The sequence below is a fragment of the Caretta caretta genome, chromosome 1 (assembly GCF_965140235.1).
Source record: "Caretta caretta isolate rCarCar2 chromosome 1, rCarCar1.hap1, whole genome shotgun sequence".
NCBI classification, from domain to species: Eukaryota; Metazoa; Chordata; order Testudines; family Cheloniidae; genus Caretta; species Caretta caretta.
In genome coordinates, this window is record NC_134206.1 from 137,299,157 (window position 1) to 137,318,511 (window position 19,355).

Sequence of the window (19,355 nt, forward strand, 5' to 3'; positions counted from 1 at the left end):
CGGCCGGCCCGCCACGCAAAGCATTGTGGGAGAGGAAACTCTCCCGGCAAGGCTGGAGCCGGGGAGAGGAGGAGAGAGGCAAGACATGACGGGCAGGCGCGGGGCGGGGCTTTGGGAGGCGCGGGGCGGGGCTCGCTCCCGGGCGGGCGTCATTGGGGCGGACGGCGGCGGGCTGATTGACTTGTTGGGGGCAGTTCCGGGAAGCGCGCGGCGTCAGTCGGCGCTCCCTGGCCCCCCCCTCCCCCTCCCCCTCCCCCGTCACGCGCTTCTCCTCTGCCCCCGCCCCGCCCCGCCCTGCCCTGCTGCCTTGTCACCTGCTGGTGCAGGGTCCGCAGAGCCTCAGCGGGACCATGGCCGGCGTGAGTAGTTGCGCGAGAGCGAGGCGGTCGGTGATTTCTCCCCCCCCCACCCCCCCCGAGAGCCGCGTCTCTGCCCCTCCCCCTGCTGCGGAGCCCGGGGAGGGGGGAACGAGGGGGTCCAAACTTGCGGGGTGGGACACGAAGGACTGGGGAGGGGGACGACTGGGGGGTCGGGGACAGTGGCGGGGGAGGGGGACCATTGGAGGGCATGTGGGTTGGAGGACACAAAGGAGTGGGGCGGGGGGCACTGGCGGAGAGGGGGATACCTGGGAAAGGGGGGCGGGGGAGGGGGTGTCTCATACAGGGTTTATCCTCTTGTGTCTCAGCAGCAGGACAAGGCTGCCTTAATTAGCGAAACCAGACGGCGCTTTGAGACTGAATATCTGCAAGGTTGGTACCACGGTGGTGGGGATGTCCATCCGTTTTAGGGTTTCCTGTGCTGTCCATCCCCAGCTGCAATGCTGGGGGAGTGTTAGGACAAGTGTTTCTTCGCACAGATTGCACATCACACGGTTTGCTCAACCCTTAGTTATTTTGTAATTCTTGTGTCATTTTGCCATTCTCTTTTCCCCATGCACCCAAGTGAATTGATGTCTTGCCCTTTTTCAGGTGAGTTGACATGCAGAGCCCTTCATTTCTAGATCATGGGGTCTAACACATATTCATGCCGTACACACGTGGTAGTTTCTGTGAAATGAGTTGCTCCTGTTTGTTCCATTTTCTACTACTCAGGTGACTGCATCATAAATCATCACTGTAATTAGTTCGCTTCTAGTTGGCAGTGTTAGAGAGGAGGCCAAGGATAAAATGGACATAGTGCTGATTCACTTTGATTCCTATTATTATTATTATTTATTTATATTACACTAGGACCTAAAAGCCCTAGTCATGAACCAAGACCCCATTGTCCTATGCACTGTATAAAAAGACAGTCCCTGCCCCAAAGAGCTTGCACTGTTAGTATAAGACCAGAGACAATAGATGACCTAAAAGAGGTCTCTTTGTCTGTGTTGATTTCCCCATGTCTATGCTGGGGAAATACATAGGGTGACAGCACCTTAATTAACACAACATCAAACAACTTCATTTAGTATTTAGCATTGTGGTATTAGAAAACTTTTTAGTTGTTTTCTAACACAGCCAGTGTAAACGTACTCTAACACAGTGCTTCTCAACCGATTTACCATTGTGGGCTTCGTATGCAGCTCTCTATGTGTTACGTGGGCCGGCACATTCACACAATATATATGCTACCTGTATGTCCCTGAGGATGCCACATGGATCTCAGCTGTGTGCTGATTGGGCCACAAGCAGCCTGTGGGTTGAGAACCACTGCTTTAACATGATCTCAAACATGATTTGGGGCATTCAGTGTAGATAATATCTCTCCCCTTTCTTCTTAGGAATTTTAATGTAAATCATGAATATAAGAACCCAGCAGCATAAGAACTATGATACTGTGTCAGACCAGTGGTCTGTTTAGTCCAGTATCCTGTCTCCAACAATGGCTAGAACCAGAGCTACAGGGTGTGTGTACAGAATAGGGCAGTTGAAATGATCCACCTGTTTTCCCCTTCCCACTCCCCCCTGGCTTCTGGTAGAGGTTTAGGTTGTCCCGAGCTTGGGGTTGCATTCCCAGCCATCATAGCTAGTAGCCATTGGTGAATCTATCCTCCATGAACTTATTTAGTTTTTTTTTTTTTTTAATCTAGTTATACTTTTGACCATCACAACATTCCATAGCACTGAGTTCTAGAAGTTAATTTTGCAAAAAAGTACTTCCTCTTGTTTGTATTAAACCTGATGCCTGTTAATTTCACTGGGTGGCAGCTGGTTTTTGTTTTGTGGGAAAGAGTAAATAATATTTCTCTGTTCACTTTTTCTACACCATTCCTGATTTTGTAGACATTTTATCATATCCTTTTTAGTTGTGTTTTCTCTAAGGTGAACAGCGCTAATCTTTTTAGTCTTGCCTTTTATGGAATCTGTTCCATACCCTTCATCTTTGTTGCCCTTCTTGGAACCTGTTCCGGTTACGTTCTATACTTTCTGAGATAGGGCAGCCAGAAGTATTCAAGGTGTCGGTACACCATGGATTTATATAGTGGCATTATGCTATTTTCAGTGTTCTTTACTATCCCTTCGCTAATAGTTGCTAACATTCTGTTGGCCTTTTTGACTGCTGTTGCACATTGAGCTGAAGTTTTCAGAGAACTACCTACAAGTGATTCCAGTATCTCTTCCGTGTATATGTGGAATTAATTGTGTTAGTTGTACACCCTGGACTCTTAATATAGGCCTCAAACCTGCAAATGCACACGTGCTTTAACTTTACACCCAGGAGTAGTCCTATTGAAGTTAAACGTGAATAAGTGTTTGTGGGGTTTGGGCTATAATAAGAATTCTTGTGACTTGATAATGAGCGCTTATTGTGATTTCTGTGCAGTTCGGTTTTAAAAAAACAAAACAAAAACCTTGAATGCTGCATAATTGGACTCAAATTTAAATTTGGGGCACATTAATCTTGATTTTTTTTTTTTTTGTTACAGTAGAACAGACAGGGACAGCTATGGTTATATTTGTATAATGGCCAGCATTCAAACTCTCTATTTTCAGTAATTATGAAAGATTGTAACTTTCATCTTTTGGGGCTGCAATATTTTAGGCTTTGCCTGAAGGTGAATTTTTCTTTACTAGTTTGGGAAGGTGGGAGAGAGGGTGCTGTCACTGAGCTCAGTGAGTTTTGAGTCCAGGGGGACTGGAGGGTGGATATACTTTTCCCACTATAAAAAGGAAATAAATTGCCACTTTTTTAACAGCCCAAGCAGCTACAGTTCTTGTAATGAAAAATTGAACTTTGTCATGAAAATATTCCTGATTAAAGAGCAGAACTTCTGAATTTCTAATGTTATCTTTTCAGCCAACAGCTCTCACTAATAGATTATATTTTATTTGGTAAAACCTCTGTATATGTACCTTCAGTATATTTTTCTCCGCACAACTGTTTTAACTAGGCACCTGTGCATAGTCAACCTTCCTTAGCTACAAGTTTTGTGAATTTGTTTAAAAAACAAAACCAAACACATGACGTAGAATGTACTGTATGAGCACAGCATGCAATATTTACAGGTTTCAGAGTAACAGCCATGTTAGTCTGTATCCGCAAAAAGAACAGGAGTACTTGTGGCACCTTAGAGACTAACACATTTATTAGAACATAAGCTCATATTTACAAAGGTTTCTAGCTCAGTCAAACCAAAACCGAATTTCAGCATAACACCTCTCTTCCTTTCTAGGTTTCAGTCCTCTCTCTTTTTAGCTGTGGAGCTGTTTAAAAATAAATAAACTTCATTGTCACTTTAATAGGAAAAGTTTTTGTCCCACTCATCTCGTATTCAGAAATGTCTTTGCCTTTCTCTGGTCAAAGAGAAATTATATTACTGCTTGAGTGCTGATAGAATTATTAAAATATATACCGTGGAGCAGAGAACTTACCGTACCATATGAAATCTCTACATAAGTAAAGATGACCTTGACAATTCCATAACAGAACTGTGAGACATTGGGGTTCATTTTTGGATTATAAAGCCTCTTGAATATGGTCCTTTTCAGACCGGAAACAATTCCTTCCCCCATATTAGTATCAGGGAAGGAGGATTACTCTTTATCAGTATGATTTTTATCATGAGACCATAGCCATGTAATGATGGTCTTGGGTGGTTATCTAATGCTGCTTGGTTCTTATACAATCTCTGTTGAGAAGTATCTTCTTGGAATAGTGAGCAGCCTCCCTGATCATAGCTAGATAAGTCTGTGGAATTTCCATTGGCTGTTAGCCACAAAAGCTGTGTTGGGCTGACTAAAACCCTTAAAGAAGAAGCTTATACCATTGCTACTGGAATACAAACAGTTGTTAAAACTTCTTGGAATTGCTATAGAAATATCTTTTCCATAAATGCTTTTTCTGATCATGTTCCAGAGATTTTTTTTCTTTAGTTCTATTTTTTTCATGAAAGTAGGATTATGATTTCTTCAGTTAACTTGCTTTGAGGTTGTAGTTCTTTGTTTGTGGCATCATGATCCTTCATACAGTAATCAATTGTAGTGCGAAAAAATGAGGATTTTGGCTTCAGTGGGGAACAATCAGCAGAACCAGACAAGCTGTTAAGAACATAGTACATGTTATACTTAATTTTCCTCTTCCCCTTATCTGAGAAAATGTGAGGAACTCTGAGTCAGATACACCTTTGAACACCTGAAACAAAAATGGACTGCTCTGTTGTAAAGGAAGAAAACACTGCTTGATATCCAGTTCTGTTAACCTGTCTTAAATTTGGGCCCCAGCACTGAAGGAGATAGCTTGAGAGATGTGGGCTGCTGCTGTGTTCAGAGAGTCCACTAAACTTGCTTGGAGTATTATATTTGAGTATGAGAGAACTGCCGCTTCCACTGTTTTGCCTCTTTATTTAATTACGCAAGGAAGTCAGTGTCTGTGATTATACTGGGGAGAGTTTTTTGCCCCATAACAGAAAGGTACCATACCGTAATGCAGAATTCATGATCTCTGGGTTGCCTCAGCAGAGAAAGCATACTAAAACTGAGGTGTCAGTGTCACGATCACGTTTACTAATGTTGTAATGTGATGTTATATTGTTGTAGTGTTATTTTTTTGTTGATATGAAAAGTTGGAGAGCCTTTGAAATATTCGTTTAGTGAAAACTCTTAAGCCTATTGGCTGCCATTCAAGCTTTTTTCACATTCCATAAAAAAAAGAGTAAATTAAAAATATATATTCCTTGTCTGCTTACCTTTAAAGAAATTTGAATATGAAATGTAACCTGTTTTAACTGGTACATCTAACTACAAAGACTAAGGCCAGGTCTATACTATCACTTACTTTGGTATAACTTACATGGCTCTCGGGTGTGAAAAAGGCCACCCCCCTGAGTGACACAAGTGACATCGACCTAAATGCCGATGTGGGCAGTGCTGTGTTGGTGGTATAGCTCCCACCGACACAGCTACTGCTTCTTGTGGAGGTGGATTCATTATGCTGATGGGAGAGCGCTCGCCCATTGGCATAGAGCGTTGTCACCAGACGTGCTACCATGCACAGCTGCATCGGTGAAGCCACGCCCATGTAATACTTCTCGTGTAGACTAGCCCTTCATTGCATAGTTTTTGAACCATCTTAAATCTAAAGAATAATCAGAGAGAGTATACTGCTGTGTTGATAATTTGCAGTGTAGGACTTAGGAATCAAATTCACCATTTGAGAAGTTTTTATAAGGCTGGTTCATCTATGTGATTAAAGTAACCAGCTGTTTAATAACCAGATATAGTTTGAGAAACAATACAAAACTTAAGGCATCATATAAATATAGGATAATTTCACAGTCTAATTTCCCAAAAACTTACATGAGGGTACTTGCATGAGAGTGCCTCTTTGTCCATGTCCCTTGAAGCAATTTGGAAGGAAGATTAGGCAAACCTGAGATATCTGATCTGGAAAACATACGTTTTCATGTTCACTATGATCTGAGTTTTTCTTAGTTTCTGAGTTTGAGTTTTTCATTGATATATTTTTAAAAATGTATTTTCTGTCTTCATTGTTTGAGTTAAAGGAAACAGCCTGTGCCTATGAACAAAAATATATTTTCTAGTATCAAAATGCTCTGTATCTGAATATTGGAAATATGCTTTTAAAAGTTCATTTTGTTCAGCTTGAAGGATTAGTGGCTGCTAGCTGAGCAGTACTGATATGCAAGATTTTGGCAGTGCAGGCTGGTCCATGCGGGGGGGGGGAGGGAGGGATCTTTTTTGGAAAGAGCCGTTAACATAAGTGGTTGGGGTGGTGAGACAGAAACAATGAAAACAAGATTATTTGCCGGTAGTGACTGGTAATAGCAACATCTTCTGTCAATCAGTCTTACTTTTTCCTTCTTTTTCTTTTTCTTTGCTAATACTTTTCACTGCTTAGGAAATTTCCACAACTGGGCTTATGGCCTTGTGTTGCTACTGTTGCAGTGTTCCTTTCCTCAATGTAAGTAGTGTGATCCTGAAAGAATACTACTAATTGTTTTAATAGTAGCTTAATCATTCCCCATGCAAAGTCTCTAGTAATAAATAAGGGAAGGGAATTGAAGAAAACATATTAAATATATGTAATAATATTTGAATTATCAATTCATGTTTTTCCTTAGGCATCAGTGCATTTTCAAATACAATTTTGTAAACAGTTTCTTAGATTTTTCCCATATGTAGTTCTCTTGGTACACAGAACTCATTTCAAATGTAAGTTTTGTTCCTGTCCTCATTTAAGGCAAGGACAAATCTGTAGTTGTCTTTAATATGAGTAGGATCAGACCCTCCATGTTTTGAATTCTGTGTGCTGAGAGAACCATGATTTACATATATGGGAAGGGCTCACAGAGGCTTGTGCTGTGACTAGTTTTTTAAAAAAACAGGACAACACTTCTTAAAGGCAAATGTGTTGCTTGCCTGTTCATGTCTGTTTAGGTTCTGAAAAACATGTTTTTCCAGGCTCTGACTCCAGACTCTGACAGCTGAGAAATGATATATTTACATTTGTATCAGTGCAGATAATGAAAGAATAAGACCTTGTCTACACTGCGAAGTTTTGTCATCAAAAGCTGCATTTTGCTGACAAAATAGGGGAGGTGTATACGCTACAAAGCTGTTTTTGGCGGCAAAACTGCTGTTTTGCTGACAAAACAAAACAGTCTCAATGAGCGGCATAGCTGCTGTTCATTTTTTTCGACATAACTGGCTTCCACCAGTATCCCACAATGCCTGCCTGACCACTCTGCTCACTGTTTTGATCTCTGCTGCCCTACAGGCATCTGCCCCTCCCCTTTCAAAGCTACAGGAAGTATCCAATAGCTGAGTGTGCTGCTCCATTTGGGAACAAAGAGCAAATCATTAAACAGAAATGCTCCTGTTCTGCCCTGCACTAGGAACACTGACTGGGAGTGGGGGGATGGGGAGGGACTGCTGTGCTGCTTTGATGTTCCTCAACAGGGAGAGCTCACAGAGCTGCTCAGGATGCTACTCCCTGCAGCTGAGGAGGCTGTGGGAGAACTCTGAGGGTTTCACAGAACCACAGCCAGGCAGGCACCCAAAGCACCCTGCAGCCAGTTGCACAGTGGCATAGCTAGTGCCATGCACTGCTCTGTGTCAATGCAAGAACACTCTGCCGACACAAGGAGCTAGTGTGGCTATGCAACAGCGGTTTTGATTAAAGCGGCATAACTTTTGCCAGCAAAACTTTGTAGTGTAGACAAGGCCTAAGAAAGATATACTATTCTAGTCAGTTCTATGACTTTATCTGCTAGATTAAAAAAACCTTCTATCTTCTGTTGTCTTCTCCCATTGCAGATACTTACAGCCTGTGATCAAATCACCACTTAACCTTTCCTTTGATAACCTAAATAGATTGAGCTTCTCAAGTCTCTCACTGTATGGTCTGTTTTCCAGGCCTTAAACCATTTTTGTGCTGCTTCTTCTCTAAACTCTCTACAATTTTTCAACATCCTTCTTAAAGTATGGACACTGGAACTAGACACAATATTGCAGTAGCAGATTCATTGGTACTGTAGTTAAAGGTAATACAGCCTCCTTTTCTTACTCAATATTTACTTGTTTATACATCTAAGGGTTGCATTAGCTCTTTTTGCTACAGCTTCCTACTGGCAGCTCACGTTCATCTGGTTGTCAACCATGATTTCTAAGTTCTCTTTAGAGTCCCCTATCTCATAAGTACGGTTTATATTCTTTATTACAAGTTGTATGACCTTGGCTCACCTGTTAGACCTAAAGGAAGAAAAAACCATCGTACAGAGGCACAGAATATGGCCAAACGTTGCTTCTAGTGCTTTAGGTAAAATAGCACATTTTGTAGCAAATGCAGTTAGAAAAGATATGCTCTAATTCCCCCAAAGTGTGTGAACAAAAGTAGATCTGTTCCCATACAAGGCAGAACTTAAAGCAAGAAAGCCAGTGAAACCTAGAAGAAACCCTGGAGGATTCAAAATCCATTCTTCATTCATTGGATCTGTATCCGTTATTTAACAAAAAACAGAAACCCTCATTGTATCAAAGTCAAGGTCAATCTTTTCAACCTGCAGACGACTACAGAAAGGGCTCTTGGAAATTATTCAACGTCTATTCTTTCAGGAACAGGAAATCAGGTTCCAGAAATAAAAACCTGCAACTGTAATATCGTGTCCTGAGTCTTCAGCAAAGCCACACTTGTCAGGCTAGGTTTCAAAATCTCAGCTCAAACCTTTTGGACTTAATCCCTTTTGGGAACTGTTTGTCTCTCCCAATGGCGTGGACTATAATTATTTTGAAAAAGTGGATTTGGAGGTTACAGAAAGCAGTAATTCCATCTAGATCCATTCCATGTAGCTGCTGTGCCTCTTAGGATTTATCGGGGGAAAAGGTATTTTACTCTTCTTGTCAAATCTCCAAAAGAATGAAGGGGATAGTGAGAACTTTGGCCCACTCTAGGTCTGTGAAGATTGAACAAAGTCATTTGAAAGTTGGAGTTAAGAATTGTAACATCAGATCTCATTTCTTAAGTCCTCGGAATTGGTTCTGGCTCTGTACCTCAAGGATGTATAAGTTCTGTTGTCTTGTCAATGACCTTGTTTCAAAGATGGCATGTACAGATCTTGTATGCCTACCTTTTGATATAATTGCTTTCAAGGTTTATCCGGAAAACCAGAAAGACGGAAGCAAAGGTGCAGCTGTTAGCCCCAGTTTGGGGCTGTCAGTATTTATAAACATCCTCAGTCTAACGCTGGAGCTTTCAGTGCCTCTTCCATACAAAAGGGAAGTATTTTACACCTACGCAAAAAGTCCCCACAGTTAGCTTTCTGAATTTCATAACCTTAACAGAGAAAGAGAGAAGTTTTAATGTTTCTTAGAAGTAGTTACTGGTAATTGTACTCCATCTGCTAGGCCGGCAAAATCTGGAGATTTTCTCTGGGCAGACCGCAAGCCGATTGACCTAGCATCTGCTACCTTTCCCAATGTATTAGACTGTCTCCTAACTCCCAAAAAGAGTTTTCATGATGCTGAGAACTAGCATCTCCCACTAAAAGTCAATCAGAGTTCCTGGATGAAATATGTGTTTAAGAGCTAAACGTCAGGCACCCATAATTTGAAACTTTACCAGAGTTTTTAACTAATGTAGTGTCTTAACTTCAATCTAAATCAGACTCAGTTTGCCACTTTCTTCCCTAATGTGTTGGGAGTCTCTAAAGTGCATAATTAAAAGCTAAGTGCTCTCTGCATATTTAATCTGAAAAAACAGTAGTCCTCTAGACTGCAACTTCTGGGGAAGACCAAAGCTTGGATTCTTATCTGCTTGGACTGTCTTGGTAAATTAATATTTTACATGAAAACACATTTTGCTTTGGAGATCCTGAGCGCCTTAGGATGCATTCGTATAGAGCCAGAACAATCTTCACAACTTGCCTCAGAAATGTCCCTGTAGTGGATATTTTCAGGGCTGATATTTGGAATACTATCCATGCATTAATATGGTATATAATAGATTTAGACTTTTGTTTGGTGGAGTGGTGTTTAGTCTTCATTTAATCTGATCTTCTTCAGACCCATCATCTTTGTAAAGGTCACTGCAGCAAAAATCTCTGAACTGCAGTTACGGGTAAGTAACCGGTCTCCCTTTTCATTTTTTCGAAGTCATCATCTCTGATAGTAATGACTAATTAATTAAGTGAACATTTAATTTATTGATTAAGGTTTTATAGGATGTTGCTGGCACTGGAAATATGAAGAGTTCAGAGGTTCTGCTGGAGAAAGACTTTCTCCTGCAGAATCTCCTGGCAAACTGGATGAAACTATAATAAAGAACATTGTCAGACATAGATGTTGAGGAAGCGTCAACATGGTTTTAGTAAAGGGAAATCATGCCTCACCAATGTACCAGAATTCTTTGAGGGAGTCAACAAGCATGTGGACTAAGGGGATCCAATGGGTATAGCATATTTAGATTTTCAGAAAACCTTTGACAAGGTCCCTCACCAAAGGCTCTTACACAAAGTAAGCTGCCATGGGATAAGAGGGAAGGTGCTGTCATGGATTGGCAACTGGTTAACAGATAGGAAACAACAGGTAGGTATAAATGGTCAGTTTTCAGAATGGAGAGAGGTAAATAGTGGTGTGTCGTCCCCGTCCCCCCCCCCCCCGGGTCTGTTCTAGGACCAGTCCTATTCAGCATATTCATAAATGATCTGGAAAAAGGGGTAAACAGTGAGGTGACAAAACTTGCAAATGATACAAAATTACTAAAGATAGTTAACACCCAGGCAGACTGTGAAGAGCTACAAAAAGATCTCTCAGAACTGGGTGACTGGGCAACAAAATGGCAGGTGAAATTTAATGTTGATAAATGCAAAGTAATGCACATTGGAAAGCATAATCCCAACTATACATATAGAATCATAGAATATCGGGGTTGGAAGGGACCCCAGAAGGTCATCTAGTCCAACCCCTGCTCGAAGCAGGACCAATTCCCAGTTAAATCATCCCAGCCAGGGTTTTGTCAAGCCTGACCTTAAAAACCTCTATGGAAGGAGATTCTACCACTTCCCTAGGTAACGCATTCCAGTGTTTCACCACCCTCTTAGTGAAAAAGTTTTTCCTAATATCCAATCTAAACCTCCCCCACTGCAACTTGAGACCATTACTCCTCGTTCTGTCATCTGCTACCATTGAGAACAGTCTAGAGCCATCCTCTTTGGAACCCCCTTTCAGGTAGTTGAAAGCAGCTATCAAATCCCCCCTCATTCTTCTCTTCTGCAGGCTAAACAATCCCAGTTCCCTCAGCCTCTCCTCATAACTCATGTGTTCCAGACCCCTAATCATTTTTGTTGCCCTTCGCTGGACTGTCTCCAATTTATCCACATCCTTCTTGAAGTGTGGGGCCCAAAACTGGACACAGTACTCCAGATGAGGCCTCACCAATGTTGAATAGAGGGGAACGATCACGTCCCTCGATCTGCTCGCTATGCCCCTACTTATACATCCCAAAATGCCATTGGCCTTCTTGGCAACAAGGGCACACTGGTGACTCATATCCAGCTTCTCGTCCACTGTCACCCCTAGGTCCTTTTCCGCAGAACTGCTGCCTAGCCATTCGGTCCCTAGTCTGTAGCTGTGCATTGGGTTCTTCCGTCCTAAGTGCAGGACCCTGCACTTATCCTTATTGAACCTCATCAGATTTCTTTTGGCCCAATCCTCCAATTTGTCTAGGTCCTTCTGTATCCTAGCCCTCCCCTCCAGCGTATCTACCACTCCTCCCAGTTTAGTATCATCCGCAAATTTGCTGAGAGTGCAATCCACACCATCCTCCAGATCATTTATGAAGATATTGAACAAAACCAGCCCCAGGACCGACCCTTGGGGCACTCCACTTGACACCAGCTGCCAACTAGACATGGAGCCATTGATCACTACCCATTGAGCCCGACAATCTAGCCAGCTTTCTACCCACCTTATAGTGCATTCATCCAGCCCATACTTCCTTAACTTGCTGACAAGAATACTGTGGGAGACCGTGTCAAAAGCTTTGCTAAAGTCAAGAAACAATACATCCACTGCTTTCCCTTCATCCACAGAACCAGTAATCTGTGCGAAAAAGGCGATTAGATTAGTCAGGCATGACCTTCCCTTGGTGAATCCATGCTGGCTGTTCCTATATATATATATATATATATATATATAAAATGATGTGGTCTAAATTTGCTGTTACCACTCAAAATAGAGATCTTGGAGTCATTGTGGATAGTTCTCTGAAAACATCCACTCAGCGTGCAGTGGCAGTCAAAAAAGTGAACAGAATGCTGGGAATAATTAAGAAAGGGATATATAATAGGACAGAAAATATTATGTTGCCTCTATATAAATCCATGGTACGCCCACATCTTGATTACTGTGTGCTGATATGGTCACCCCATCTCAAAAAATATATATATTGGAATTGGAAAAGGTTCATAAAAGGGTAACAAAAATAAGGGGTACGGAACGGCTTCCATATGAGGAGATATTAATAAGACTGGGAGTTTTCAGCTTGGAAAAGAGATGGCTAAGGGGAGATATGATTGAGGTCTATAAAATAATGACTGTTGTAGAGAAAGTAGATAAGGAACTGTTGCTTACTTCTTCTCATAACACAAGAACTAGGGGGTCACCAAATGAAATGAATGGGCAGCAGGTTTAAAACAAATAAAAGGAAGTATTTCTTCACACAACACACAGTTTAACCTGTGGAACTCCTTGCCAGAGGATGTTGTGAAGGCCAAGACCATAACAGGGTTCAAAAAAGAACTAGATAAATTCATGGAGGATAGGTCCATCAATGGTTATTAGCCAGGATGGGGAGAAATAGCGTCCCTAACCTCTGTATGCCATCACTTGATGACTACCTCTTCTGTTCAGTCCTTCTGGGCCACATGCAGTGGCCACTGTCGGAAGACAGGATACTGGGCTAGTTGGACCTTGTCAGGATTCAATTTAAATTGTTGGTCAGTAAATCTTGATTTCATCTGACACACATACCCATCGTTAGCTGTTGGCTAGCACAGCCTCCGATGCACCTAACGCCTTCAGGGATCCCAATCTCTGCAGGCCCAAGATGTGGGGAAAGTCCTGGTCCTGGTGAGGCAGAGCAGAGACCTGGGCTAGGACTGTGAGGAGCAGGAAGAAGAGGAGCCCATGGCCAGGATCTTGAGGAGGAAGATGGCCCCCTGGCTGTGGGGGAGGTGATCCTGTTGCTAAATGGCTCCCGCTTGGGGATGTCCCCCATCTCCGGCTGGTGAGTGAGTGAGTAGGTATTGATAGTGGGGCTGCAGGGGGCTCCCTGCACAGCCCCAGGGCCAAAGACAGCAGTGTGGTCTTCCCCCAGCCAGGGGCTGGTGATCCTAGCGTTGTTGCACCAGGATCGCAGTCTTCTCCCATCTTACTTTGTGCCTGCAGGAATTGGGTGTCACTGCCTGTGGGGAACCCCCGTAGTACCCAGTGTCCCAGTCCTGCTCGCTCGCTCACTCATGGTTGGGAATGTGGGAGTCATTTTGCAACAGGGTAGCCTCCTCTGCAGCTGTGGTTTGCCCTCCTTTTAGTCTTGGGGTGGTGGGGGTGAGGTGTCTCTGCTCTGCTCTGCTAAGATCTCCGCTTTCTGTGCATCTTGCACCTGCAGGGACTGGATGTCATTAAAGAATTATTTTCTGACCCCTCCCCCGCCTTGATTTCCTGCAACTCTGAAAATTCAAGTAGATAAAAATAAAGTAAACAAAGCTGCATATTTTCAAAACTATTTGAAAATTAAAATAAATAAAAAGTTTATATGATCCATCAAAATACCAAAAACAAATACTGAATTCTGCCAAGCCGTAATATAACTAGGGTACATAGCTTGTCTAGCAAGAATATTTTACAAGTGTGTAATTTATGGTAATTCTCAATGGTTAAACTGTAGAAAATTTTAGTTAAAAGGAGTACCTTCACATTAACAGTAGTGTACTTGATCTTAAATAAAAAGTAAATGTCACAAGACTGAGAATCTCTCCTTATCACTTCAGCAAAAATTTAGAGGAACTTAGTGCATGTGTGAGTTGTACAAATAACCATGCTAAAAAACCACGTTAACCCTTCTTTTTTCTATTTTTTGTCCATTCCACAACATTAGTTATGCATTAGCAGAGTGGACATAGATTAATGGCTACTTGAGACATTCAGCAAATATTAATCAATTTATTTGTTTCATAGTTTTGCAGATAACTTCAGGGTTCAACAAATCATCTTTTGTTGTGTACTTGTTACCTCCATTTCACCCCTCACTCTAGTATTCCTAATTTTTATTGATTAGATACCTTTCTAATAGGCTTAGGGCCAAATTCTATTTTAGGGTATGTACACAAAGTAATCACTGAGTTAAATGGAAATATGTGCAAATAGAACCTTTATGCCACACTACATCATTACTGGTGGAACCGCCTACTGTTAAGGTTGCACAGCACTTCCTATTATAAAAATAATATATGATTGTATAATTAAAGGCTCTATCATAATGGATACAGACAATGGAGCCAAATTAAGGTTGCACAGGCAGCCTTAATTCTGGCATTTCCTAACTTTTGAGTGCTTGATTTTGCAATCTTAATAAAGTTCTTTTGACGTAGTGTTTCTGATTTTTGTGTGTGTGTAATAGATTTTATATGCATTTATATATACTCATCAATATCTACTTATAAAGATATCAGCCAGCACAATGGTAAAATATCATAATTTTGAACTCTCAATTTGGCAAAAATTAAACATGATGTGTTCGGTCTTCAAATCCATATGTGGAGTCTATGTAGTAACAGAAACCATTCTGGATCATCTAATAAGTTCTACTATTTTCCAATATATGTTTTCTCTTTTTTTTTTTTACCTTCAGTGATCTTAATGGTAGGCTGTTTCAGTTGCTTGCTGCAGAAATAGCGAGCAGTTTTTCCCTCTTCCAATAATTGAGGTTTAACAAAAGTATTTGAGAAAGGAAAAACTTGTTTTTAGGTATAATCATATATAGCAGTAGTTTCAGAGAGCAAAACCACATAAGAAATCAATATAAAATCTATAAGCAGCAAAGAGAAATTAAAAAGTTTTTCAGTACACAGTAAAGAGGGATGCTCAGAAATCTTTCAAAACCTGCAGAAATATATTTTCTCTATTTTTGTCACATGCCCTTATTCTAAGCACTGTATCACTGTGCGCTTGCATGTGTGTATATATATGTATTATTATGGTGTGTGTGTGTGTATATATATATATGTACGTGGGTGGTGTTTATATATGTATTATTATGGAGAGTCTGAGACTAACCAGGGTGCGTGCATGCTCATATATATAATAAAAATAATTAGACACAGTCACTACATCCAAACAACTAGCAATCTATAAAGACAAAAAAATTTGAAGGGTATGGGAAAGTATCCAGATAATGTGCTTTAACCTTATTGTCAGCCACTGTTGTAATTTTTTTAACTTTTTGTTGTGAGGTGCAATTCCATGTTACAAAGTACATTTTCTTTACTACTTTCATTTTATACCATTTTTATGGAAGTCAGCATTGATCTAAAAACTGAACCTTCTCATCCGAAGAAGTCAATAACAATACCCCCATGTCATTTTCAAAGGTAGTTATCTAAAGTTAAGCAACAAAACCCATAATTAGGCACCTAAATCAATAACCTGATTTTCATAGGTATGGAACCCTCCAGTTCCCATTTGACCTTAAAATAATTCCAATAAAATGTCTACCAGTTTGTGGTTTCTCGTGTAGGAAGGCTTGTGCTGTTTTTTGTAATCTAAACCAAAAATTACATATAATGGGAAAATAATATCAATGTATAACCAATAGGCACTGTGAAATGTGTTTTGAGATGTAACACTTAATTTTGTTTAATATGATGGCATAGAGCACAGCTGGGAATGGTAGCCCAGGCCAATGGGGGCTGTGGCAAACGGCGGCCAGCACATCCCTCAGCCCACGCCGCTTCCCGCAGCCCCCATTGGTATGGAACTGTGAACTGTGGCCAGTGGGAGCTGCAAACACCCAAACCTGTGGACGCTGCAGGTAAACAAACTCCTGGCCTGCCAGCGAATTTCCCTGGTGGGCTGCTTGCCAAAGGTTGCCGATTCCTGTTCTAGATTAAGGGTGTGGAGGCAGTGCATGGTAGTGTGGCTTGACCTGGCTAATGCCTTTGGGTCCATACCCCACCACCACATCTTTGCCACGCTCCAGGAGTTTGGGATGCCAGAGAACTTTGTGTGATCCGAGAGGTGTACGAGCCATTTGCTTGGTCGAAGGGGAGACCGCTGAGATCCGGAGCAGAGTTAAGCAGGGCTGTCCCCTCAGCCCCATCATCTTTAACCTCACCATGGAGCCGTTGCCGCGAGGGATCTCCAATGGCACAGATGGCTTCAACCTCCACAGTGAGAGGGTGAGCGTCCTGGCTTACGAGGATGACCTGATTCTGACCGCGGATGACCCAGAGAACCTCCAACGTATGCTAGATGTTGCCAGTCGAGCTGCCAATAGGATGGGGCTCTGCTTCAATGCAAAGAAGTGCGCAATTCTCCACATTGACGGCAGCAAAAGGGGCTCGGTGCAGATGACAGGGTTCCAGATCCAGGGTGAGCCTGTCATCCCCCTGGCAGAAGGGCAGGTGTACCAGCACGCTGGTGGATTTCCGTGTCCGGCAGACACCCGAGGACACCATCCAGGAGATCTTGCAGGATGCCGCCAAGATCGACGCCTCCCTGCTAGCACCGTGGCAGAAGATAAACGCCCTGAACACCTTCCTGATCCCCTGCATCTCATTCGTCCTAAGGGGATCCGCCATGGTGAAAGTACCCCTCAATAAGGCAGACAAGATCGTCCGGCAGCTGGTGAAGAACTGGCTGTTCCTTCCCCAGAGAGCCAGCAACGAGCTGGTCTACATCGCCCACAGGCATGGCGGTGCCAATGTCCCCAGCATGGGTGACCTGTGTGACCTCGCGGTGATCACCCATGCCTTATGCCTGCTGACGTGTCCCAATACCATGGTAAGGAACATCGCAGCAAACGCCCTTCATGACACAACAAAGAAGCGGATTGGCAGAGCTCCCTCCAACCAAGACACCGCCACCTTCCTGAGCAGTTCCCTGGATGGCGAATTCGGACGGGACGGGCTCAACATCGCTTCACTGTGGTCCTGCACTCGCAATGCCACGCGTTGCCTGGGAAAGTGCATCGGCTGCTGCTGGGAGTGGTGCGAGGAGCGCCAGGAGCTGGGAGTCCTGGTGCCACAGATCAGGTCCGACGACAACACCATCATCACCCCGAGCACCAGGGGTATGCTGGAGGGGACCCTGAAGGCAGCCATCCACTCACTGTACATGGAAACCCTGAAGCATAAACCGGACCAGGGTAAAGCCTTCGAATTGACCAGCAAGTGGGACGCCAGCAACCACTTCCTCGCCGGGGGCAGCTTCACCCGTTTCACCAACTGGCGGTTCGTCCACCGTGCCCGGCTCAACTGCGTCCCACTCGACGGAGCCATCCACCACGGGAACCGAGACAAGCGTTGCAGGAAGTGTGGCTACTCCAATGAGACCCTGCCTCACATCCTGTGCAGCTGCAAGCCCCACTCCAGCGCCTGGCAGCTGTGCCACAACGCCATCCAGAACCGCCTGGTGAAAGCCATCGCACCGCACCTGGAGGAGGTCGCCGTGAACTGTGCCATCCCCGGTACTGACAGCCAGTTGCGACCTGACGTGGTAGTCACCAATGAGGCCCAGAAAAAGATCATTTTCGTCGACGTCATGGTCTCCTTTGAGAACAGGACCCTGGCCTTCTGCGAAGCCTGAGCTCGTAAGCTGGAAAAATACGCTCCCCTGGCTGACACCCTGAGAGTGAAGGGCTACGAGGTGCAGATGGATGCCCTGATCGTCGGAGCCTTGGGCGCTTAGGACCCCTGCAACGAGCGTGTGCTGCAGACCTGTGGGATCGGTCGACGCTACGCATGGCTCATGCGGTGACTCATGCTCTCGGATACCATCCAATGCTCCAGGGACATCTACATCAAACACATCATCAGCCACCGACAGTACCAGGAGGTGTGAGCTGGTACGACATCGTGCATCAACTATGGGAAAGGGACTGAGAGACATTTTCCATTGGACCATATGAACTGGAACCATAAACTCACTGCACATTAAATCCCACCAAATGAGGGTAAATCCATCCTCATTGTCGTATCCACTCATTATACTCCACACCTGAACATAGCCATTATATGAACAACATACCCCCATATCTCAGTGTCTGGAGGTAAAAGTTTAACGGGTCAAAGTACAATCGGGGAGATTGCAGATTATATATTCCTTACGCCACCCGTTCCTAAACCGAATTTCGTACCCCTTAATAATCTGTACCTTATTCCCTGATAACCAGAAATTTCTATGCTTAAACTCTGTACTGTTTTTTTACTTCAACAACATCTTAATAAAATTATTAATTCTGTTAGAAACCAGTCTGTCTTTCTGTGTATTTGAGGAAAAAGATAGGAAGAAAATTGTTTGTCATGCAGATACTAAAATTGACAAAAATTATTGTATTTTTCTTTAAATAAAAATCATACATAATGCATATCTTTCCAACCCCAAGAAATATTGTCAGTTTCTTAATAAATTCCACTTTTTAATGTAATTGATAAACATTTTCAATAGCTTATATTATTCCATGCTTGCTTAAATGTGTTGAAATCTTTGAGATCTTTTCTATTCCCAAAGAACTGCTGCCCTGAAACTTGCCTAGTTTCAATTTTGTAATATTTCTTACATTTACAACAGTAAAAATTTCCATTTTTTAAATTAGATAAATCAGATAAATATGATTCCAGAGATGTGGAAAGATTGCGGCAAGATGATAATTGGGTTGAAAATTATTTAATTTGGCGTCATGATGTTGTGGATGATACATTGAAGATGATTGATGAAAGCTTTCAGTGGAGGAAAGAATACATCGTCAATGGTAAGATGTCATTTACTACTAATTTATACGTTGGTGATGTATATCAGTTTCTTACTGAACTATTCCTAAGGCCCTATATACAGTTTCATTAAGTACCAATGCAAATGGCTATATAAATTCTTCTTTGTCAAGTTGCCATATCAATCACTAGTTGTGTTTTATAATTTGGTATGGCTCTGGCTGGGTTGTGAGCAGTGGAGCTATTCAGTAGCCTAGTGGGCCAAAGATAATTTGGAATTTGAAGGGGTTGGGGAGTTTGCTGGACTTCAGTTCTTTGTGTGTTCCTCTCGTGCAAACCTCTATGGGAATAAAAGTTCCCCTCCTCTGGTCTGAAAATTATTCAGGAGGAGGTGGTCCATACCTGGGAAAACACCTATCCTGCAGGGGTC

The 19,355-nt window shown here is 42.7% G+C and overlaps 1 protein-coding gene across 4 annotated transcripts in view; it reads left to right on the top strand.

Moving 5' to 3' along the window:
• Positions 1-249: 249 nt before the first annotated feature.
• MOSPD2 (motile sperm domain containing 2) overlaps positions 250-19,355 on the top strand; it is a 62,793-nt gene continuing 43,687 nt past the window's right edge. Inside the window, exons 1-3 of one of the 4 annotated variants that reach the window (XM_075131447.1) lie at positions 250-359; positions 686-749; positions 18,811-18,966. In XM_075131447.1, the coding sequence (XP_074987548.1) occupies positions 351-359; positions 686-749; positions 18,811-18,966 (229 nt within the window). In that variant the 5' untranslated portion in view covers positions 250-350. Of the gene's footprint in view, positions 360-685; positions 750-947; positions 969-6,382; positions 6,403-18,810; positions 18,967-19,355 lie in introns of those variants that run through there. The other 3 variants (XM_075131450.1, XM_075131451.1, XM_075131442.1) reach the window with 3 other exon arrangements.